Here is a 25053-nt window from a genome sequence, read left to right as displayed (position 1 = left end):
TCAATACCAAATTTGGATGGCCAAATATTGCCTGAAGTGACTGTGGCTGCAAACACACTTGGAGGCAGATTTTAGCTCTGCAGGAAGATGGCACAAAATCCAGAGAGGCTGTTTAGGAATATTTTATCTGCTAAAGGTTCAGGGCTCACTGAATTGGAGCACTCTTTCAGATCTGCCTTAATATTCTTTCTCAGAGAAGATATTGGTGATCAGTGTCAAAAGCAGTTACAGGTGGGATTCCATTTGTATCTTCTAGAATGGCCAAGAGGGCGGCTTGCAAATTATATACAAGTCTTTGCATGAGGTTTCCAGTAGCAAAAGAGTTGGCTGAAGTCCATATTTACGTATGTATGTATGTAAGTATGAAGAACATACTTAGCTATTCCTACACTTTCTTGCAATTTATCTTCTCTGAGGCAGACAATTCTCTGGAGAAATGAAAATTATATATCTCAACTAGAGGTCTCAGGCTGGGTAAAATATAATCATGTACTGGCCATACCTGTGACCTAATGATTTGTTCATAAATGACCATCCCCTTCTTCTCGACTGCACACATCCTCTCATTTTGCAGAAGTCTTGCATCAGGTGAAGGGGGACAGAAGAAAATTTGTGTGGTAGTAGCAAACAAACTAACCCACCAAAGTAATACATGTTTATGTTGAGGCTGCATGCCAGGGGACACATCATTTGCACTTTTAGGGGCCTATGGGACCTTGCAAATAATCCGTCAGGTCGGCTCTGGTTATGTGAAATGTATAAAAATGCAGGTAACCTTGGCACTAGGAAATTATCCTCACACCTCCAACCAGGCCCCTTGAATATTGGAGAAGGGTCCTGCTAAGGATGAATAGCTCTGCCATCATTCAGCAGCACTATCATTAAGTGAGCCAGGATCAGGCTCTCTGGTTTTCTTTTTCTGGCTGAGCATCTTCCACCTTTCCTTACATCTGCAGCTCTCCACTGCTGCGCACTAGTATTAAGCCCCAACCATATCTGCCTGAGCAGTTAATTGAACATTTTCTCAGTTTATAGAGCTGTTCATAGATTTATGAAACAAATCACCCTTCTCCTTTCACAGTTAAAACCAACCTCAATAAAGACATCTCCCTAAGATCAGCAAATTATAATCTAATGAAATCTATTGAAAATTTCAGTTGCACTAAACAAGGTCAATGCTTGGAAGAAACGAAACGTCACTCAGAAATGGAGATCAAAGTAATTCTTTTCCGCTCCTGCTGCTGCCATAGAGACCAAGGGAGGGGGACGAGGGGGAAGAAGAGATTTAACAGACTTAATTCTTCCTGAAATTTATAATTAACTACAAGGGAAAAGGGACAATTACCATATTTCTAAAGAATAAAGGAGAAAAAAGTTGAGCTTTTGACAAGATATAATTACAAGACATTACATATGCAGTGCGCATTGGTTTGTTCTGTGTAATTTTCTTGAGACTCCCCCCCAAAAATGTTTTTTTTTTTCCAGAAAAGACAACATGTGTCTCATCAGTTTACATTCATAATGTTTGAAATCCAAAAGCTAGAGGCTTACAATAATTGTTCCAAAATTTAACATTGGTAAATAAAGATTTGAAATAAATACTTAGATACACTCCCCATCTGTCAAACATCTCTAAGTATGTTCTCCAGCTAAGAGAAATGGGAATCAATGAAAAGGATCTTCCCACTCTTCTAAGACTGTGCAGTTTAGCTAGCGGCCAGCCCATAGTCATCGAAGATGTCCTCAAGTACCACTTCAGAAGAGAGTTTACTAAATCACATGTAAATTGCATGGATTCAGCACTATTACACTTTTAGGGTCTGGCAGGAAAACACCACAGTTTGAAGTGCTCATCAGCACCTAATAATGACTATAGAAAAAAAGATCTTGATTTTAGCTAAATGTGAATCTCTGGAGGGAAAATCATTATGTTTCCTTTGTCTCAGGTTTGTTATAGCCAGGAAATTCAGCACAAAAAATGTAGCTATGCAGTTTATGATTTCAAACTGTAATGATTCAAAGCCTGAAGTCTTGCAAAGAAAAAACAACAAATGTTGCCCAGATCTATTAACAACGTGTGGGCACATAGAAATGTGGTTATTTTTTTTTTGTTTCAAATCCAGCTAAATTTAAATCAAGTCCTCATGTAGCATAGCTCTCTACAGCTCTGCTGGTTTTAGGAAGGCTATAATAGTCTACAACACCTGAGGCATGGGTTCAACCTCAATATTTATACCTAGCTTTATAATTTCCTTATTTTGAGCCTGACTTTACAGCCCCCCAGACACATACAGCTGATCTTGTGTCCCACAAAATAAATTGAACCTCATTCTCTGAGTAGATAACTTCTTAAAACTCTATATTGAGGTTTTTTTCAGATTAACACAATATAAGGGGGGATGGGACAATAAAGACCCATTTTCTTCAGTAAAGCCTATTATTTCAGCATAAATAAGTATTTTAAGTGTGACCTATTTGCACTGGCATCAGGCCACCGTAATCAATAATCCAACTTAACTTCATAGTGGATTCACCTCTGCAAAGTAAGACCAACAGCTGGCATACAGTGTGCAGACCTGGTCACCCCCTGCAGCCGATGACCTGATCTGATTTACCATCCTGCCCTTCTGAGAGCATCTTGGGACTGGTTTTGCTGCTGCTCTAAATTAGAGAGGCTGGAACAGTAAGGTCACTCCAGTGGTGCCACCTCCACATTTTTCTATTCTTCAGCAAGATTCTAAAACCACCCTTGAAATCAGGGTTGGCACTGAGAGCCAGCTGTGTTGGCTAAATACTGAATGAGGGTTTCCCTCTCACTTGAGGAATCCACAGTATCCTACTGGGACACAAGGCCAGCCCCTACCTTTCCCAAGGGTGGCACACTATCGAGAGGGATTTATAACGGTACGCTTAATGTGGACTGGTAGTTTCAAAGTCAACTAGCCAAGCCACAGCTACTCCTCACTCACAATCCCAGAGATGCTACTGAGGAGGATGAGCTCTGAATTTTGCCTTGTCTTCCATGTTGGGACTGTGGGAAAAGGAGAGCTAATGCTGACAAAAGAACAAGGTGCAAATTTTACAGCTCTTCTCTGCTTTAGTTAGTCTTAACTTCATGCTGCAAAGTGGCATGATAGTGTATGGAATGGGAGAGACCTACAGAAGAGTCACACCACACCCAGGGGTCTAAGCCAGATGTTGGTCCCGCACTTGACCACAGTGGCTTCTCATTTTCCATGATCGCTGCACATATTGAGACTTCTGCTTACGCATCTGTCATAGTTTTGCCTTAAGTGCATACAGTGGTGTCCCCTGCGCCAAATATACTGCCAGATGAGCAGAAGAAAATAGGATAGACAGATGGTACTGGCTCCTGGCAAACTTGCCAGTCAGAATTGTACACGTTCAGCCTTGGTATGGGCTAACAGCATAAACAAGCACATCATCCTGCTTCCCAGCGCCATTACAAACCAGGTGCTTTTTTTTTCCCTTCCATCTTTATTTCATTCTTTTAAACACTTGAACTAAATCTTTAGAAAAGGTGCTGGACAGACAGCCATGAAAGGTGAGATATTGTTAATTTACCAAACTTGACTAACATACTTAAATAAATAAAAAGCTAAAACCAAAACACCAAACTTCTTCACTAATGGAATGAACTGAGTCTTTCATTAACTCTAAAAAAAAACCACCACCAAAACACAAACAAACAAGCCACATCTACAAGATCTTTTTCCCCATTCACATGAATAATCATATTTACATTTAACTGTCTCTTCCTACATTGGCCAGTGGCACTGGAACCTGGGTAGTGAGTGATCTGGCTTAAACCACTACAGAGTTAAGTGGAAGCTGGCAACAAGAATCTCTAAGAAGGAACAACTGTTGCAGAATTTTCAATATTTTGATGATGGACATTTATTTTTGTAGCTAACAAAACTTAAGAGACCAAGCTGGGCATTCTCCCTGGGTCTGAGGGTGGCCAGTTCTCTGGTTTACAAGCTGGAGGACACTGAACTTGGGAGCCCTGCAAATAACAGCAGGTGGGTTAGGTTTGGTGAATAAATGAGGATTATTTCATTTGGTGTCTTTTTTGTGTATTTCTTTGCAAGCTCTTCTCAGAACACAGAAGCTTTCAGGTGATAGAACCCGGGATTTAAAGCAAATCTCAAAATATCGCTTCCAAACAGAAGAAGAGGTGACACCAGGGGCAAACAACATGGATAGTTCTTAGGGCCATAACAAATGTTAAGGATAATAAAACATTAGACTGGATTGCTCAGGAAGTTTTAAAATCTTTATTCAAGGAGAAGGTCTTTAGCTAGCCCTGCTTGTGACAGAGGTACCACATTTAAAAGAGGGAGATTAAAATATATTAAAAAAAAAGAAAAAGAAAAAGAAAAACTTATTTTAATTTCCCTTCATTGGTCTTGTGGGTTTTAAAACTTTAGAGTTTCCACTGCTGAGCTCCCCTTTGTAGCAACAAGGGCCAGAAAGCTTTTGAGCTGGTCTGGTGGTTTTGGGGGTTTTTTTCTAGGAAAAGCTGATCATCTTTTCTAAGCCACCTGACACCAAGAACTCAGGGTTTCAGTGAAGCAGCCCCTGTTATATTGAGCCTTGTCAGGCAACACAGAGCTATCTATTTTCTTTTTCAGCAGAAGCAGCTACTGTTGTATTCATAATTCTGTAAAAGGCAGAAGGATGGAAGAAGAGCCCACAGCTAGGGGAGAGGACAGCATGTGGCCTCTGACTCTTGGGAGGCACAGTGGGAATGTTCTTCCTTTTCAAAAACTCCTGGTGCTCCCGCTGGGATGGAGTCTTGACCTAAGCTTTTATTTATACTGAATTCTTCCTAATGATAAAATAATTCCACAAATAACATGTTTTATGTGACAGTAAAAGAAAGAAGCTATGCTGGAAACATGATCGATCAAAATAAACTAGGAGACCATAAGTAGTCCTCCTTGACTGATTCAGCGTTTCCCAAGTCCTGGGTTCAGAAATGCATGGAAACATCGAGGAAATAAAAAAGGAGAGGAAGAATTTGTACAAATTAATGCCTTAAATCTTTCTAAAACATAGCTTATATTTTGGCTGAAAAAATAATGTCAGTAGCATCTAAGATTTGGCAAGGTACATCGGAAATTAATTTTATTAGATGGCATCTTTGACCATACAGATCCAAAGCGGGGTCTTCAGATCCATTGTATGTAATCTACAAGGGCATATTCACTCCACCACCACATCTATGTCATTTTCTACGGACTGGAAATACTGAAAATTCAAGAGTAAATTTAATGACTACATGTTAAAAATGTCAACTTTTTTAAATGTTCACATTTTGTAGTTTAAATAGCATTCATCTTTTCCTCCCTTTTGACTTTTTATAAGATCTGAAGAATAAAACTGATGTATTTACTCGCTCTTGACATTAAGATCCACTTTTCCAAGAATGACAATGGCAATTATTTGAGCAAATCAGACAAATGGATATTCAAATAAGGATAATTATCACATCTTAGGGCAAAACTGATCATACGCTGCTCTGCAGAATTCATACTTATTGAAATTAATTTTTGAAAATCTCAGATGTTCTGAAAAAAGTCTGCTTTTATTGTATTGGTGACAATTGGCATAAACAGATGCTATAAAATTTTTTTAAGTTTAAAGGGAGTAGATTTACTCCAATGCATAATAAAGCATGTAAGAGTAGATCAATCAATACAATAAAACATCACTGGTGCAGCTGGTTAAATATGGTACCAAACAAGATGAGGAAATCAGCTGTAGTTCATCTGGCTTCAAGCCTTTGCAAGATGAAAGTGTTCTGAAACTAGATTTTTGCCATTATTCAGCTCAATTACATATGATGATATGGTCTTCCCATACGCATCCAAATAGCAGGTCACCTACAATTGACAATCCTATCTCATTGCAACATCAAAGTTGGCAGGAAAGACTGAATATCTGGAGCTGAATATCTGAAGCTCATACGCTTGACTTTCCGATCATTTCAGCCATTTAGCGGTGGATTCAAGAGACAGAAAAGCTGGAAGGAAAAATACTGCGTGTCGATGGCGTTGGGAGCCCTGCTCAGAGCAACAGCAGTGAGGTGATGGTGAGCCTACATTTGTCATTGCCCAGAAGGCCCTGGGAAAAGGTTACAGTGGAAACTTCCATCACCATTTCATAAAATAAATAAAGCAGCGTCTCCAGATATATATATAAAAAAGCACTGGGCCATGTTCTTCTCCCAGTTGTACCATCTTAAAAGTAGACTTACTCCGCTGTCCCATCCGGTTACTACACACCTCCTTGCCAAACTCTCACGGCCAAGGATGGCTGCAGTTGCAGGTCCCCACTGCACCACCGGACATCCAGAAGTAAGTCTGACTCCAGCTTTGTTATTCAACCTTTCTGCTTATTTTCAATTGGAAAGCAACATCTGGGAGTGTGAATCTGATGTTTAGCATGATCCTGCAGCTTTGTTCAGCGGTGCTGCACCACCGCTTATAAGCGCTTTGCATTGACATTGCATCAATGGGCACCCGCAGGCACCTCCGCGCTGCTCCAGGGCAGGTTAAGGATGTAGTCTCAGATTCAGCATGTTTTGTGGGAGCAGAAGGACCTGAAAAGAACAGGAGGTAAATGAGGCCACAGAATCTGTGGCCTCATTCACCTCCTGTTCTTTCCCCATATGGGTTTCTCCACCAGCAAGATGGGAACGACAGCTCACATCTGTTTCTGCAGCTCCACTGCGCTCCCTGCTCTTTTGCGGCAGCCACCCACCACCCTTTGCTCAGCCCATGGGTGCCTGGGGGTTCTCCTTCTGCCCTTCTCTGTATCATGAAGGGGGGACCTCGTTTTGCATGGCCCTGACACAAAAAAAAACGGCAGTGCTAACCATTGGTTTGCCTTACCATTTACGCAGCCATCAGGTGTTGTGGCTACCCCAGACATTTTGCAAGTCCCATGGAAATGCTGCAAGTCATCAACAATAAACCAGAACAGAAAGCAACTGTGCTGAACCCCAATGCCTGAGCTTCCCCTAATAACTGCTTCTTATAAATATTATCACCATGTGCAAACGCAGTTGGAAACACGCAGTGAGCCGCCTGCCCTGTAGCAACAGGGAGGGAGTTCCCCAATTATCTCCCTGTCATCTAACATTAAGTTGGTTTGCTAAGTTTGAGGACATCTCAAGGAATTGTTCAGTTTATCCCTAACCTAGATCTTTAAGCCGGGAAGCGTTCTTAACCCTAAATCCTGCCGGTGGTGTTGTGAGTAAAAAAATGTTTACATGCACATTTGGAAAGAATTATTGAGAAGCACCGTTCCCAAACAGCCAGGATAGATCTAACACCAGGACAAGAGTGCTGAATTGGGACCAAAGTATTCTTATTTTTTCAGGCCTAGAGATGCAAAAGTAAGCTATGTTTTTCCCCCCAAAAAGCCACAATAAGCCACAAGAAACTTGCATCTCTCCAATCAGAAACATCATGACTACCTAAACTACATCTGATTGGCCTCTTTAAAATCCCAGGACCCATATAATGCCCCCTTTTTTTTCATATTCTTTAGTTTACAGAATAAACTGATAAACTGAGAAAATATGTGCATTATACTACGTATTCTGGAAGTGCTCTAGTAGCTAGAGATATTAATAGACACAAGCATAGGCTAAGATAAAATATGAAATAATTTTCCTTTTGCTAGTAAAAATAAGTAAATTACATATCATTTAGGAAGTGATATAGAGACGAACTGCATAATCCACAGAAAAAGAGAACAAAATGCTCATTGAAGCAAAGCTTATTTATCACTTTATCTTGCAACATGACACAGTACATGCTCAAATCTATTTAATTACAGGAACAGAAAAATAGCAGAGAAATATGTACACATAACAGCAACGTTTCCAGTCCTACCTTGGTCGTGACAATGCACAGACAATCCATTCTGTAAATCTCCACAGGAATGTATGTAAATCATAAAAACAAATCAGCAAGGGTGAGGAAAGGCTTTTGAACAGCATGAACAGAACCGGAGGCTTGAATCTGCACAGCCTGCTTTTCCAAGTGGGGCCCTCATAAGAAACTCGAGTCCTCCTCCACAATGCTAAAGGCAGTCATGATGCTCACAGGGATCAGTAAACCCACTAGAAATCGTCTCAAGCAAAACTTCCAGGTGGCTTATCAGGCTTGATTGCTGCATTGTTCAATCTGTGATCAAAATATTCTGTTGAATGGTATACAGCCTTCTAAAGGGGAAGATGAGAACCACAACAAGCACAAAAGAGCAAAAAGCATCACATTTCAGCCCTGGCTCTGGTTTCACAATTCTGATCTGCTGTTTCAGTATACCCATAAGATTTCCTTTGCCAAGTCTCTCTCTCTCCTCTCCCCCCCCCCTCCTTCTCTCTCAGTCTCTCTCCCTCTCGCTCTCTCCTTCCCTGTCTTTTTTTTTCCTCTCCCCCCTTTCGCTCGCTGTCTCCCTCCTCTTTTCTACTAACTCCAAGCAAGCACAACACACACAACTATCAGGCCCATCTATCAAAGCGCTGTCACTTCCCTGCCAAAACAACTGCTTTGGCTTGTAAGGATTTTTATTAAGAGCATGATTCCTACAAACACTTATTGCTTGAAGTGCATGATTGAAACATTAAGGTGTGCGCGAGAGCTCATGCGTCACATTTACAATCCCTCAGAATTGCCAGGTCACATTCGGATTCAGGAAGTGAATATGAATAACAGCTGGATAAGGCGAACTTTCAGAAAGTGTAACAGAAAATAATCAGTCGGGGGAAAAAAAGGGAATTGCATATTTACACATGCACGCAGGTCTGTGAAGCACAACAGTGATATAATTAGTTTACCATCCACAGAAAAAATACAAACAAACCACATTATATACATTATTCAAAGCTGCAGAGGGGCATCTTTTTCCCCCCATTTATGAAAAATACATCAAAGTTTTAGCTAAAAGAAAGCACCTTCAACAACGGAGCTTAAAAACTCCTTAAGTTCTCTCCCAAACTTTCTCTGCATCTTTGACTGATCCGCAGACTTAATCAATTTATCCCGTGTTCTACAGACTAGCCCCCAAAGCCCTACCTTTCTTGCAGTGATGCTGGTGCAGAGCTTGCCTTTCAGGTGTCTTACATGAATCATTCTGAGTTAGAAAGCTCGCTGTCAGCTCTTAAAGTCTTCCCTCTCTTACAGATAGAGGAAGAGAGAGCGAGAGAAGAAAGAGGGAGGGAGAAAGAAAGAGACACAGAAGGGGAATGATATGTAAAATGAAAGCTCTGGCCAAAGAGAGAGGAAAATCAATGCTCCTATTCACTGGAAAAAAAAAAATACAGCCAACTGGACTGTTGACAGCAACAAGAGGAAACGTCTAGACACCCATACATTACAATTCACCTTTTCAACACACTGGACAGCACAATTCCCCCTGGGTGCTTTGCTGAGGATCCCTCATTCTCACTTAGAGCTAAAATATGTTTTCAATAAAATAAGACTTTCCAAGAAAATAAAAGGATATTTAAAGTCATCTCTCTTCCATAAATTACTCAGGTTATAACCCTAATATTCTTGTGATTGCTAAAGCAGCAAGAGGCTCAGTAAATGACACACATGATTTTGCCAAAATGAGGTCACTGCTACCAAAGTTACAAAATCCATAGTGAATCAGATATGTGGTCAGAGAGCAACCAACCCTCCCCCAACTGTTAAAGTCTTGGTGGATACAACATGTTAAAGAGAAAGTCTCCAGAGCACTTACGACTGCATCTAAAACTAACTCACTCTGAGCAACCACATGTGCACAAAACAAACCTGATTTGTGTTTACAGGCTGCACTGGGACCTGCACATTTTCTCCCTGCTGAGGTTTAGTCCAGTAGCCAAGCAGTCAGACAAGTACATTAAACTATAAATTATCTGAAACAGAAAACTTTCAAACATCCTCGAAGCAAGAACCAAATAACCATCTTCTTAAGAGCAATTAACCCATTCAGGTTGTCTAACCGAAGTCACACTTGTGTTCTAAGCACAGTAGGGTAAAAGGGAATTCAGTCAGCTCTAAAATCAGGAGATATTTTAACACTTGGATGTAAAGCATCCAACACTTTGCTCCCTTCCAATTGGTAGATTCAAGCTGATCTAGTAAGGTGTGAAATATTTCCATACATATAATTACCTAATGACTTGGCTGTAAAATTTCATACCATACTTGAAACTGGCATATGGAGATGTATTTTGAAATTGGTCTCCAAGCGCATGATCTGTAAATGCTTTTACTTACAAGTAACTATACTCCTGTGAGACGGTCCCAGTGAATTCAGGATCGTCTTAACAGCTTATATGAAAAACAGAGGGTCTGACCCCTTTGAGGCCCTTTATGTGAACAACATAACTCATGTGTGTGTCTCGGAAAATCAGGCTCCATCAGTGTACATGAAAGTTCCTTCTGCACTCCTCCAACTTTTGACTGTCACCTCCTTCCATAAAATGCAACAACGAGCCTGGAACAGGGCAGGATTGGCACGTGTGCTCCCCAAGCTTAGTGCATCGCTGAGCAGCATGCTCCCCGAAATAACACCGCCTACTTCTTACTCTCAGGATCTCTTGTAGCCCCAGACAGAGGAGACCCATGCTCCTGGGGACACAGGGCACAGCTCCATCCTTCTAGGTGCTTGTTTTGGTTTCCAGTGCTCCTAGTCTTGCCTTCTAACACACATTGATCGATGACTTGACAAAGGCAAGGCTGCAGCATTGGGACAGATGACTCCCAATGGGTCTCCAGTGTTTCTCCAAAGGATACAGTTCCTCATTTTCATTACAAACGACTCATCCCAAACCCAAACAAGGATAGAATTCCTCATTTTCATTACAACTCATCCCAAACCCAAAAGAGAGACTGGGCTGCTTCATTTTGTTCCTCCAACGAGATACTTTTTCCATTCATTTTTTATCTGCAAGTATAAGATTTTCAAATCCTCGGTCTGCTTCATTAGCAGAATCTCCTTCTGCTCTAATTTCTGCAGGTCATATTGCTGCTTAGTTCTATTTTTTTCCTCTGCTCTTCCAGCCTTCGTGTTATCTGTACATATGATCATGACTGAAATCAACTATAGAAAGACTTGACCCAAAAACCAAACAAATTGACAGGCAGCCACCTGGGGTGAAAAGGGATGGTTTGTAGTTGCTTGTAGTTGATTTAGATGGTCAAAAATAACCTCTGTGATGAGCTTTCACTCTTGGGAAGCCTTAATACTGGAAGAATAACAACTAGATACCAGTGGCTCTGTGGACCACCATGTGAAAACCAATTACCCAGGTAACTGCTTCCTTCTCCTCTAACTTTACCAAGGTGTCTGGTTTCAAGCCATATGAAAACAAACAATATGAGGGGAGTGGGTGAAATATGATGGTATATATATATATATATATACACACACATAATGCAGTAGTTTAGACTGGGCAATTTAGTGCTCCTTTCTGGCATTAAAACCTTCACTGTATCCAGGTACTTCCACTTGGATAACAAAAGCATAGGGTTTAATTAGGCAGTTATATTTAGAACCAGAGCCTGTAACATCCAGCTGAACTCAGTCTTTGTAAAAGCAAGCTTCTGTAAAACCTGAAACCAATAGGAAGCATTCTCTGATTTTTTTAACTCTTTCATAACTCTTTCATGACACAGCCTTTTAAACATTTCTTAAATTGTCTTGAAACCCAAATATTATAGAGCAAAAACTGTAAAGAGAAGCTGATTTTTTAAAAAAAATAAAAATAATGCACAATTGGCTTCATTATTATCTCTAATTTAAACAGTAGAAATTAAGAAAAACAAGAGTACTAGATCTCCAAGTTTTGGAGTAGACACTAAGAAGGGAGGCATCTACCGTACTGCTAACACAGCATTAGTAATGTCAACATCTTACAAAATGTAGCCAGTCAGTATTTAGAGCTCTGTGCACCTACACAGAGAACACAAACACACACATCCCCTTACAAATGTGGAGAAAGATTTATGTGCATCTTAAATTGTGTACTATGGAGTACTTGTTGATGGCATTAAATTGCCAGTCTTTCACATGGTGTTATATTCCCTTTCTTCTTTTCAGGTCTTATATTGTACCCAAACAAGCTACAACTAAATAATTTCCTGATTACATCTCTTCCAAAAGGGCAATTGATGTAGCCATGAACTTATGTCTTTATGATCGAAGCTCGTTTTTACCACTTGAGCCCAGTTCCAGCTAGGCTGCTGTGCACCACAATTGGTTGGTTAGTAGGCTAACACCAGGATACAAGTTATTTGAGTAATTAAGTGCCAGAAGTGAAAAGCTCATGATATAGCCTCTTTATTACGACTGTTTTGTGCTACACATACACACACGCAAAAAAAAAAAAAAAAAAAAAAAAAAAGAGAGAGAGAGAGAATCTAGTCATCTTGCAGATCCTGGATATGCACTTAAGAGCTATATTACAGATGAGATGTCAGAATAAATCCTGCTTCAGCCAGGAAGAGAAGTTAATACAAATTTCAGAAGGCATGAAGTTCTGTATACTTTAGTCACTGAGAATTTTAATGCAGTTCCCAGGCTGAACCAGAAGCCCATGAGTGCTGGTGTTAATTTAAAGATCAACAAATTAGCAGTTCTGCCCCTCCTGACTGCAGCAGCTCTGCAGCTGGCCTCGGGCCCACAAGAGTCTCGGGCAGAAGCTACAACAAGAACCATTCCCTTCTCCTTGCATGGCAAATTTCACTGCTATTTAGCACAATCAATGTTTGAATCCTGACCAGCTTATCTGGCTGGTAGCTTTCTCAATGAAAAGAAAAAGATAATTTTCTTTTCCATAGGGAAGCACAGACCTTGCCGCTGAGAGCCCTGCAGGTAGATGGTAAAACGGGCATGGGGAGAAGTAAAGGCTGGGCAGATAGCTCCGCTCCTTCATCACAAGGACTCCGCACCCAAGTGGCCACGGTGGCCCCAGGCTCAACAGCCGCAGAAAAAGGTTTGTTTTCTGCTTCACAGCTGTGGAAAGGATTTCATGTCTTCCTGCCCCAAGTCCATGCCCGGTTTACCACCCTTTTGTTATATGGGAGCTCACACCACTTTAGCCCAGCGCTGTCCCAGCATTCAATCACAAGGGAAAAAAGCTACTTTTGGGTTTTTAATAGACAACGTGCACTTCGCTCATGCTGTTTGCTGAGGGCCTTGTTCTAGCACCTGGCCCTGGGCTGCTGCACCCAGTGGTGTGTAAAGTCATTGGCCTCCAAGGGTGCTCAGTGGGACAGCAGGGTGGTTGCTTCCCTTCCTCTCCAGGAGTCAAGGCAGTCAAAGGAATATGAGATAAGTGACAATGGAAAGGACCTGAGCAGGTCCTTCATTCCAACTTCCTGCTCAGAGTAGGTCCAGCAGTAAGGTCTGCTCAGGTTATCCCAGGCCCTTATCCAGTCTGATCTTGAAAATCTCCAAAGATGAAGACAGTGCAGCCTCCCTAGTAGTCTCATTCCCACAAACTCACCAGTTTAGGGGCTTATGAGAAGACAGTGAGACAAGCTGTGAAGTGAGTATGACTTGCAGGGTTGTAGGGAACGCACATTTATAGTCACAGGGTGTGGAGCAGAGGATAGGGAAAGGTCCCTGAGCCATCCCACAGCTCTGAAGGGCCTTGGATAAGCTACCCTTTTGAAAGCTCTGCAACCTTCATTAATTTCAAAATTATACTTAATATTTTATGATCTATTATTTCCCATTCAAAGCCATAATTGTTTTCCCTGGCTTCCCACAAATCCCTTATTCAGAACGAAACAGAAGTGCTTCAGTTACAAATGCTCCGCCAGCTTTGTGTGGGCTGCAATGCTCTGCAATAGAAACACGGTACGCAAGGGCAATATGTCCTGAAGTGGCTCTCAGCTCTCAAGATCCATGGTGAATGAAGAGTTCATTTTAATTCTTGAGAGTTCTGCCTGGGGAAGTAAATCTAACAATCAATTGATCATCAGCAACCAAAAAGCTCTGGTGCATATGTTTAAGCATGTAGCCAGTCGTAAATAGCAATGTGTCACTGTCATAGCACCGGGCCACTGACACTCGAGCACAGTCACTTGAAAAAGAAATCAGATGAAACGACTCCTTCAAATGAACTGACATACTAAACCTCAAGCTCCAGGAAATGAAAACAAAACATCTGCTATCCCATGGTACTGGGAACTGAAGAAAATACCACTCACAGCTCCGAACGCCTTAAGAGTTTGGCAACAGAATTGGAAGGTTTTGGAGTTTACTTTCATGTACGCTTTGTACTGGGAGAGCTACAAACAGTATGAAAATGTAGACTTAGAATTGCTGATGGAGAGACATTGAGACCAGGAGTTCACAATCTCTCTAAGCAGGGAGGATGGTGCATTGTTCAGTTGGGCATACATACTGGAAATGATGCTGTGAAATTGGGCTGATATCCACTACATCCCTTGATTTCTACAACATCCTCACAGACACAACGTATTTAGGGGATATATTAAGTTTTTGATAATTCCTTGCTTTGGGGAAATCATTTCTTCCATAAATATAGAGATAAATTTTGATGAGTATACGTGTTCTTGTATTTCAGCTCTCAAGCAGCACCATGGTCCTAATATGGTACACATTTTTTTCTGATCAGCTGGGAACACAGCAACACAACAAACTCAGAAAGTCATGCTAGACCATTAGTTCTTTAGATCTTGAATAGCTAACAAGCAGAGAAATCAATCCAGGAATGTAAACAAAGCCCATGGTAAAGCCTTAGACAATAGGAATAATCTGCACGTTTCCACTGTTAGAAACAACTTTCACTCTAGTCTACAAAGACAGTAATACAAGGATCATAAGCATGCCAACTCAGTTAATGTCTGTTTTCTTCTCATCATGTTTCCAGTTTATTAACTTCAAAAGAAAACTTAATAATTTTCTTTCACTTAGAAAAGATAAAATACACAACGATTTCAAGGCTGAAAGTCTACATAATATCTAAGCCCAAGAGAATTGTTCCAGCCAAGTTGTGAACCTATGAAAATAACAGCAATATTATAATGAAACACAACTTCGTCATTGCATGCACCAAGACTGTCACAAAGAGAAGTGTAACACACCCCCTTACCACAACCATGAAGTCACATTGCTTGGCTTATTATTCAGCCAAGTTTTATGGTAGGTATCATTAGACTGCCCACACAAAAATCATCACTTAACTGACATTCATATTCTTCCACGCTGACTCCAGACCAAAAATAAACTACAACACATAGAGACTGAAAACACCTTGAATAAAATTTACTAACTGCACAACACCTTGGACTTCAAAAATACACTGAAATGACAACACCTTGAGAGCAGCAATCCTGTAGAACCAACGCAGATATTAACAACATTTTCACGCAAAAATAAAAAGTAAATCCTGCCTAGGACAGCATAAAATGCACAGGGATAGTAGCATACAGCAATAAATTGCAGCCATAAGCTTCATTTGAATGCGATAATGTACATGCAGTCATTAAGCAGCAAAAAAAGGACGACGGGAGCTCAGATTCAATATATTCTACACTATTCACCTCCAACAAAACTTGACTAAATAAAGATTTCATTCTCCATCACAAAAGGGTGGACCATACCTTTGTCTTCATGTCTACCACATAATTTTCCAAAGTCTGGTTCTCTTTATTGTGTTCACCGCCTCGTCCAGATCCTTCCGATCCATTGGAAGCTGCAGACTGAAGAGGGGGTGGAAAAAATTAGATAAACTAGCTGAGATGTGCACTGTAATTCTATTACACTTAAATGTAAAGATTAGCAAGCACATACAAAAGGTAGCCTGAATTCAGATAAATATCAGGTGGCTCTCACACAAGATTTTCACCTCAGTGTTTTGTCATGCAAAAATTTCTGAGTTTAATCTTATAGCCACTCTGTGAAATCTGTTTAATCTTATGGCACTCTGTGAAAATCTTAATAGGCTAAGTCTACAAGATGATGCTTATCATAATCTCTGGTTGAATTCAGAAGGCATTCAAGGTGCTTTGCAGCTCTCAACATTGAACACGGATGTAGGGAAGGAATCAGTGCCCTGCCAAAAAAGGCCCATGGGTGGTGACGGGGTCTTCGGCTGGAGCAGCTGCAGGAATAGATCTCCTTACAGCACCAACTGAATGACCTGGTTTGTTTTCTTATTTCTAATACATTACCTTCTCTTAAGCGTCGTATTTTCGAAAGGGTTTCATGCTTGTGTAGTAGCCATATTTGCAAATCTTTTAAATTCAAATGTTGTGGGTTTTCTGTTACCTTTCCTTCATTTACACAGATTTCAGTCTTCAATTACTTACAGAAAACCCTCAAAAAACACATGGTATTTTTTTCAAATACCTTTAATAAAAGATGCAGTAAAAGGCTGTATTTGTTTTTTCAATTTTCCTGCTGGAAACCTAATACATTATTGTAGGTTTTGCATTAAGACAATAAATACTATAAATGACATCTATGTTTACAATGCTCTGCCCTGCAAAAATGTGCTTGAAGAATTAGCCCTTGAATGAAACACAATGGCTGCCAGGAACTCGGATCTCAGAAAATTTCTGGGCACTTTGCAAGAGCACGAACAGGAAAGCAGAGTGAACTTAAACAGAGCACGGTGTCTTGCTTCTGTCAGTGCTGAGCATCACAGACACCACGAGTGATGTGGACCCATCCTTTTTTTAGCCTGTGCACCAGCAGTGCAGTCAATTTTAACACAACAGGCAAGGAATTGTTAGCATTTTAAATAGTCCAGCTATTGCCAACACAACTTAGAAAACAACAAGCCAGTGCCACAGAAGCAGCCAAATCACATCCACATGTGCAAATGTTTTCTCCTCTGATACTAGATTGTTTACTTAGGGCTCCGTCCAGCAAAAGACTGAACGTTGGCCCCAATCCAGGCAACTACTTAGACACGTGCTTTTAACTTCACTGGAACCAATGGCATTAGCCTCATGCTCCAGTAAAGAATGTGTTTGAATTTTGGATCAGGCCCAGCAGCTCAGCACCACATGGGGCTGAACACACAGGACTCCATGCAGGTCCTCTCTATAAAGTTGTATCTTCTTGAACACGCTCTCAATCGTGCAGAACCATGCATTCCTTTGGCTTGTTTCTCGTCACCAAAGCATGGTGCATATCCCCCATTTTTGATCTGGAGGGGTGGAAGATATAGCAAGGCAATCAGGGTAATGTTATACAGGGCAGCAAGGAACTGAACCCAGGTCTTGCATCTTGCCTCAGACCCTACAGAAAATCCAAGCAACTCCCTAACTGTTTCTTTCAGGAAGGGAAAACTGGTCTTGCATGGAGCTAAAAAGCATGCATAAAAATTTTCATTTCATCTTTGCTTTCTTTGAATACCTGACATAACCGTTTTCTATTGTTATTATTTACAAGCAACAGTATAAACTGTGCAAATCAATACCTTATTTGCTCTAATCATCAAGCCCAAACTCTGCCTGATCCTAAAGAAGCTAAGCTTCTGCAGCTTCCTAAAAGAGGTCTGACAATTTCCAGCAGAAACTATGTACTGTATGGTAGCATTTATCAAATGAGTGCAGCTGCAAAATTGGATAAAGAAATTCAGTTTGTTTATATTTTACACATTTTTTTCCTCAAATTTTTTGCCATTAGCTGACTCCAATATTTTGAAAGAAGATAAAACAATGGCATAAGATGCTATAAAATGTTTCATTTATTTTCCTTAGGGAAATGGGTCACAGATTAATTGTAAAGAGCAGAAAACCAAAGACATCGGAAGGGTACAGATAGCTCAAGTAATTGTAATAAATACCGAACATTTCTCTGTTCTAGTGTATTAAGGTTCAATAAATATTAGCAGAGTAATATGTGGTTCCCAAACCTGAACAAAGTATGTGTTAGCAATCCATCTGGAAAGCAACAGTCATTTAACTTTGTGTTATGAAATAAAGGGGACTGTATAATGCAAGAGGCTGGGTGTTGTGATAGATTTATTAGAAACTAGTATTCTTGGATCTGACTCTTTTCTTATTCTTGATTACATACAATCCTCCCTTTAGAGGCTAACCGAAAGCCTACGCTGTATAAAATTATTTATACATTTTATATCCAAAAGCTGCCTTCTCATGCAAAAGAAGTATTTTAACACCACCTCATTATTCCTGAGCCGCGCAGGTCACCGTGAGAAGCAGGACTGGCAGCCCCAGGGTGACACAGTATGAATGCACTGGAGAACGTGCACCATGCTCATACATCCTTGTAGGAGGTTCTCGAAATGATGACTTCACGCTTGAATTAAAAATACTGACAAAAGTCTAAACTTATCAGACCCCTGTATCTAGAAGGCTGGTAGTTGGAACAACTCTATCTTCCTCTTCACAGAGGAAACTATTATCTTATTCTTTTCAAGTTGGTCCGAGAAAGAGATGAGATTTCACTAGCAAATATTGCAAAAGCAGATTAATACTTCATTCGGTAACTTTGCTCACACAGGTAGTTACCATGAGAATCGTTGATCACACCAAAAGCAAACTTCCAATTTTGTGTATAATTAATACAAATCTATTTAGATTATAATTAACAGGGACTGTTCAGACCATGATCCCTTCAGAGCAATGTCTCTGTCATTGTGCAAACTCACAGCATTACTTAAATGTTTATTAATAATATAGTAATCACATTAACTACCTTGTTAATTTTGTTTAATTTTAACAGTGCTCAGCAAAGCTTTTCTGTGCTTATAACACATTCTTCCAGTAGCTTATTAGGACACGCACACTTGTCACAGTAAAATATCAACAAAATTCTTACTGATTTTTTTTTTTTCCAAAGTACACAGTTATGAATTATGAAAGACTTGTCACTGGTTCCACTTTCAGCAGGCAGCATGCTCCAGTTCACATCTGAGCCAGCAACCAGCCAGAAGGAGCATCTGCCCTCACAGGCATTTATGGCATATGAGGTTTCCAAGGGTCTTCACGCAGTAGCCAAACCCTGTAACAGTGGATGAATTCTCCAGTCTATTGTATGGCTCCAGAACCATCCACAATAGTTAGACATCACACGTTGACTTCTCAGAGTGAGGGCCAACATTGGAATATGTTATTATATATTATATATATTATTATAAATATATATTATATATATTATATGTTATTATAAATATATATCTATAAAAATATTAAAAAGTAAGAAACATGCACGCAAACATTATTCTGCTCTTCCATGCTCTTGGGTGTTGCTGCCAAGGCTGAATTTTTCATGCATACACCCGTATGGGATATTTTCTAGGGCACATATACTGTTTTTTGGCTAGAAGATGCTGATCAGCTTTGCAAAGGGACCAGGAATGCCAGTGGGAGTACGGGGGAGCTACAGCCCACGAGCCTAAATAAATCTGCAACTGCCTTAGGGTTCAGAGAACTAATGCACCTTCTCCTACAGCCGGCAGCTTAGGGAATGCTCTCCTGTGTGCTTTTAGAGACAAAAATTCAAAATAGAAGCTGATCTGAGACCCCTTTTGGTGTTTTGTATCACGAATTGGTAGCTCTGCTCCAGTCCCACGGGAGCCTGTAGATAAATGCCAGCTTGCCCCAAATGATCTGCATTAAGAAAGGCATAAAAAACCCCAGTGATCTGTTAACTTTTGGATGCTAATGTCTGTCAGGAAATCTATCATCTTGGTAACCAAATGCTCCCAGGAACATATACTGCTGAGAGAGACTGGTTTTATTTAATTAACTTTTTCAAAAGTAAGCATTTTAAAAAATCATAACATTTAAAAAGCTAGAGGGGGAAAGTAAAATGCAACATAACATATGCCAGAATTATCCATTTTACAGGACACTGATGTAAATTAATTCACTTAGCAGCTATGCTAGAGTAGGAAGCAACCTGAGCTAAACTGAGGTGCACAGCAGGATACTGGTATGAGCAATGCACACAGCACCCCTCTACGCCAGGGTACACCCAACCCTGCTCAAGCCATGTGTGAACTAAAACTGGACCCCAGTCAACTTCACCCCTTACAACACACCAGCAACAGCAAGAACACCTTCTGTGTTCCTCCACCGAGGGCTGCACCTTCCTGCCATACCCAGGCAGAGCTGACAGCTCTCCTGAATATATTGTGAGCATCTCAGTTTCGGTTCCTGTTGCTGACCATCTTGGACCACACACACAAAAAAAATAAAAATAAAAATATACCTATATAAATTGTTGCACATCTTGGAGGGTTTATGGGAGACACAGCATCATTTGGAACTTGAAGAGTTTTTCCTGCAATGCCAGGCAGAGAAATAATCCTAGAGACCTAGTTTTCCTTTTTCTGTATCTTGCTAGTCCGATTTCCATGCCTCTTATAGCCCGTATTACAGGAAGAAGTGTCATTCAGCAAATTTTTTGGCAGGAATTAACTTTCACCAGTATCACAGATGACTGAAAACTCAGACAGACCCAGAGAAAGCCATGCTAGAAACTAAAACCAGAAAGACAATCCCACAGAAGTGTTTCATTCGCCTCAGCTGAGCCTAAATTTCAGTCCAGAAGTAATACAGCAGAGCTCTCTTCTCCACAAAATCCTTTTAAAAATATGATGCTTAATTGTTTCTGAAGCCCTTTAGGAAAGCATGGTTTGGTATCTCTGGTCAAGTGGTTTAGTCATCAGAAAGGATTTTGTTTCTATTTCCATGTCAGTGTTTCTGGTTCGTTGTTTGAAAACGTCAAGGTTTGCTCCACATCACGTCGCATTAGCTGAGTCTTTGCAGCTGTCTCAAGTCAGGGTGATGTTGAAGATTGCTGCGAGGTCTAATGGCTAAGCCCTGTAAGAACATCCCCGCAGTCCCTTCTGCACCAGTCTTCCCAATATGAGCAGTTAATGTGAATGGAGAAAAGAAATATACACATTTGGGCATGGATTCTACTGTACAAATCGCACCACAAGTGTTTGAATTTTTTTAAAAGTTATTTGGAAGTGAGCATAAATATTGCAATAATATTTATTTTACCCTGAGATTTTTACGATTCCAGTTTAGCTAATATGGATTCAACCTTTCAGAAGATTTTATGACAGACTTAAAGAGTGTTCGAGCTCAGGAACAATTATGTGGCTGCGGGCTCGTGTTTCAGAAAGGTCATAATCTGATTTAATGCTGCTCCACCCTCCCAAAAGCAAGCCTTGCTCTCAGCGTGCTCCTGGGTGTCAGAATGTCACCAGCGAACTTTGCATTTGCTTGTCCTCAATACGGATTTGACCACCCGTCTAAAAGCTGTCGTCCAAGCTATCAGTTACTCAGTAGTCTCTTTGGCTGGGCTAACACGAAGCCTATACTCAAACTCCATCTCCCTGATTACCCGTATCACATAATTATCCTGTTGCACTGTGACTCTGGTGTGGGGCAGGACAACTGATTTCCCAGGCTGGAAAGAGACACTAGCTGATGCTTCAGCTTTTCTCCTCCCAGACAGAGCTCAGATGAAGTTGGCTGGAGTCAGCTGGCCTCACAAACTCCAACCTTGTGACTGACTAGAAGACACACCCAGGAGCTTCATCTTGCTGATCCAGGCTCCATCTCCAGTGTCACTCACCCAGAGCCTTCTTTTCAGGTTGGGGTACAAACCAAGGCACCCGTGTGTCTCCTTTCCCAGTGAGCAGCGTGTCACCAAGCTCACACAGCAGGGGACTCTGCCAAATGCAATGGCTCAGACAGTGGGGAGGGACCATGGCACTGCGCAGGAACCACAGTCCTCGCAAATGCAAGCCTTGCAAGGGTTCTTGCTTAGGCACAGCATCTCCCCTGCTGGGACCTGGCGCACCAAATACTGGTGGCTGGAAGGGTGTGCTGACCTGCTACATGTGGAAAACTGAGCAAAAAAAAGCATTGCAAAGATGAACCCTGTGGCAAGGATGAAGAGATAAATGATTCACAGTTCAGCTGCAAGAAAATGAGATTCAAAGTACGAGACTGGACAGACTGGTTACAGTTTTTGGGCAAACACCCACCCTTGCTGTAGCTCCATGCCAGGCAGCTATCCACTTAAGAAATGGAGACAATTAACTTATGTATGGCAGAATTTGCACCCTGATAAGACTATTTTCCAAAACACTCTCAGCAACCATGTTACCAAACAAAGTAGGGCAAATTCAGATGCCTCTGAACATGAGAATGAATGGGATGAAAACTTGAAACAAATAAATGCATTTTCCTCAGCTCACTGGGATTCAGTCAGATTCTGATGCTCATTCTTCCCATTCCTTACCTTTCAGCCATTGGCCTGCACTTTGCTGGGCATAAAGATGAAATATGAAGAGTAATTTGGGATATTAAAGATCTATTTCTTTCAAATAAAGCAGAAGCTATTACTGAATTCTCCTGAAGGCTGGAGGAAAAGGACTAGAAAAATTAAAAGGCCGAACATAATTAATGAATGCTCATTTAGAATTGGCTATCATGCAATGTCTTGGAAGCTAAATTTACAGCTGAAGAAGGCAGGCTGTATGCAGAAACAGGCTCTGGAAGGAGCTCCATGTGCACTCTGTCAAGCTGGGGGGAAGATAGGGTGCTGTGGTTGCAGGGAGGTCCCTTCAAGCATGGAGCCGTGACACCTGCCAAAAGCCCCTCCGAGCAGAAAGTTCAGCTGCAATAAGACCATGTTAAAGCACATGGTTTGATTCCAGTTGTGCCCATCTGCATACGTTTTATTCATTAGCTTCAGTGAAGTCCCTCCACACTTAAGCCTGTATTAGCGTAATGAGAATCTTGCCCTGAAAATACAGGCAGACCACAGCTGGAAGCAAATTCAAACACTTGGAAATAGAAAACAGAAAGTAAGTCATTAATTGTAAGAAAAAAACATGACTAATGATTTTAAATTAAATAATATCTGCATGATATTTTAATTAGCAAGGATAATGTTTATTTTACTTACATAGAAGTTCTGGATACATAAATTCCAACCTACATATTTCAGTTGCCATAACAACTTGATACATTTATTCTCTTGTGTCATTTTTCATTGCATCAGTACAGCTGGTTTTTATTTTTTTAAACAAAAAAAAAAAAATCCAACTGCTTTGGTTGCTACGATAACACAATATTTTTTAATTGTTCTTTTCACATCTAATTCTTCTTGAAACTAATATACTTTCCCTCCAAAGATGTTCACAGCACAGCATGGGAATTTCACTACCAATTCCAGGGCTCAGTGCTGGGTTTGCCAGAAATCCCAAGGATATGTACAGCCCTTAGCTCAAATCACTAGCTCAGTAGTCCCCCTTAGAACACTACTCATATGGCTTGAGGTCAAGTTTTAACATAAGACCTATACAATAACAGCCCCCAGTTGGTACATTTCCCCTGAAAACCAGAAATAAATCAAAGGAGTGCTAGACTCTTCAGAAAGGTGCATAGCTATAGTCGATTTGAGGCAGCAGTGGCAGCAAACATAGCTGCGGAGATGCAAAACATTAAACGACTGCAGTGCTCTCTAGGCCAGGAGGATATTACAGAGCAGTTCCCACATTTCATACACACTGTTGTAGCACACGATGAGCTTGACTTTGAATTTATCCAGGAGCAGAACCGATTCCTAAAATCTTGGAGTCTCCAAGGAGCTGGCCTAAACCTTTTTTACAAATCAAGACCATCAAATGGTGTCATGACGGGAGGAGCAGAGAGGATGAGGGTGGCCTTTCTCCCCCCACCTCCAGCTAGCTGGGCAACTCAGCGGAGCCTGCTGTTGCCTGTTAACCCTTCCCAGCTCTGCACTGCCACAAACCGAAACTCTATTTCAATTAAATTGCAGTTACTCAGCTGCCAACGTTGCATATTGGTCTGGCTCCCTGTAACAACTGTAATGAGAGAGACCGTATTAATTCATAATAATTATATTAAGATGCAAGATGAGGAACTGCTTGGTAACCACTGTTCCATACAGCCGGCATAGAGTGACCTCAGATTAAAGAATAGCGCATTTATGAATATAAGGTTAGAGGTTTTGATGGGAAAGAACTAGTGCAATAGCTCCTGTGGACTGTCTTGGCCTTTGGGGGCAGCTCTTCATTTACTACTAACTATAATAGCCTCTTCAGTCAGGAGGGCTATGACGATGGCTTTCAGAGGACTGTATCCCTCATCATTCTCAGAACATGAGCATACATGTGTGTTACCACACAGTTTAGGACAAGCTCTAGCACTGTATTTTTACTGTGACAAGCATCGTAACTCTTTTTGCTCCTGATCATACTATTCCTCATTATAAAAATGATACGTAATGTGTTAGGGTAAATTAAAAAAAAAAAAAAAAATAGAATCATAACAACTCCAAAGAGGAGAAACACCCAATGGTGCTAGGTACCACATGATAACCTTGTAGGAAACACACTTAATAAGAAGTCACTCAGATAACGTGACTGAATCGATTTATTTCATGATGCACTGCAGGTCCATAGCAAATCCAAGAACAGAATCCAGCCTCCTGTCTCCACCACTGACCCACACTGTCTCTTGCTATTTACACACACCTCCAGAGAAATCACAGAGGAGCAAACACCACATTTCACTTGAGATTCAACTTTGTGCCCATTCTTGCCAGAAATGGTGAATTTACTCAATAGCAGTAATAAAACCAGTCCTATTTCAAGTACAGGACTGATATGTCATAAAGCGATACCCAGGAAGACCAAAGGTGTTTTACACTAACGCGAGGATATAAAGCCTGAACTAAAAAAAAGACAAAACCAGGAAAACCACAAAATCAAAACCCGGGGGAATATTGTAATGACTTTTTCTTCTCAACATAGTTTTGCTTCAAGCATCCTAAACCTTGGTATAGCAGAGTATTTGTTTCAGCTATAGCCACAGGGAGGGGAAGTAAGCAGTGGCTGTCATTACAGTGGCAGGCTGCCTTGCTAAGGCATGGCTGCTGAGCCACACAACCCTATGTACTCGTGCTGACACCCAAAAATACTGTGGCTAAACAAAACCTTCGGCAAAACACAGTGCCACC

At 40.8% G+C, this 25053-nt stretch overlaps 1 protein-coding gene across 9 annotated transcripts in view; it reads right to left on the bottom strand.

The window, feature by feature from the left end:
* DLG2 (discs large MAGUK scaffold protein 2) overlaps positions 1-25053 on the bottom strand; it is a 1068724-nt gene that overhangs the window by 907144 nt on the left and 136527 nt on the right. For 7 of the 9 annotated variants that reach the window (XM_080375907.1, XM_080375911.1, XM_080375888.1 and 4 more), the window contains one exon: positions 15666-15764. In XM_080375907.1, the coding sequence (XP_080232033.1) occupies positions 15666-15764 (99 nt within the window). Of the gene's footprint in view, positions 1-7928; positions 8223-9113; positions 15630-15665; positions 15765-25053 lie in introns of those variants that run through there. The other 2 variants (XM_080375894.1, XM_080375899.1) reach the window with 2 other exon arrangements.

This window comes from Falco punctatus, assembly GCF_963210335.1.
Source record: "Falco punctatus genome assembly, chromosome: 2".
Taxonomy (NCBI): Eukaryota; Metazoa; Chordata; class Aves; order Falconiformes; family Falconidae; genus Falco; species Falco punctatus.
The sequence above is the reverse complement of the archived record's forward strand: the minus strand, read 5'-3'. Positions and strand labels throughout refer to the sequence as shown.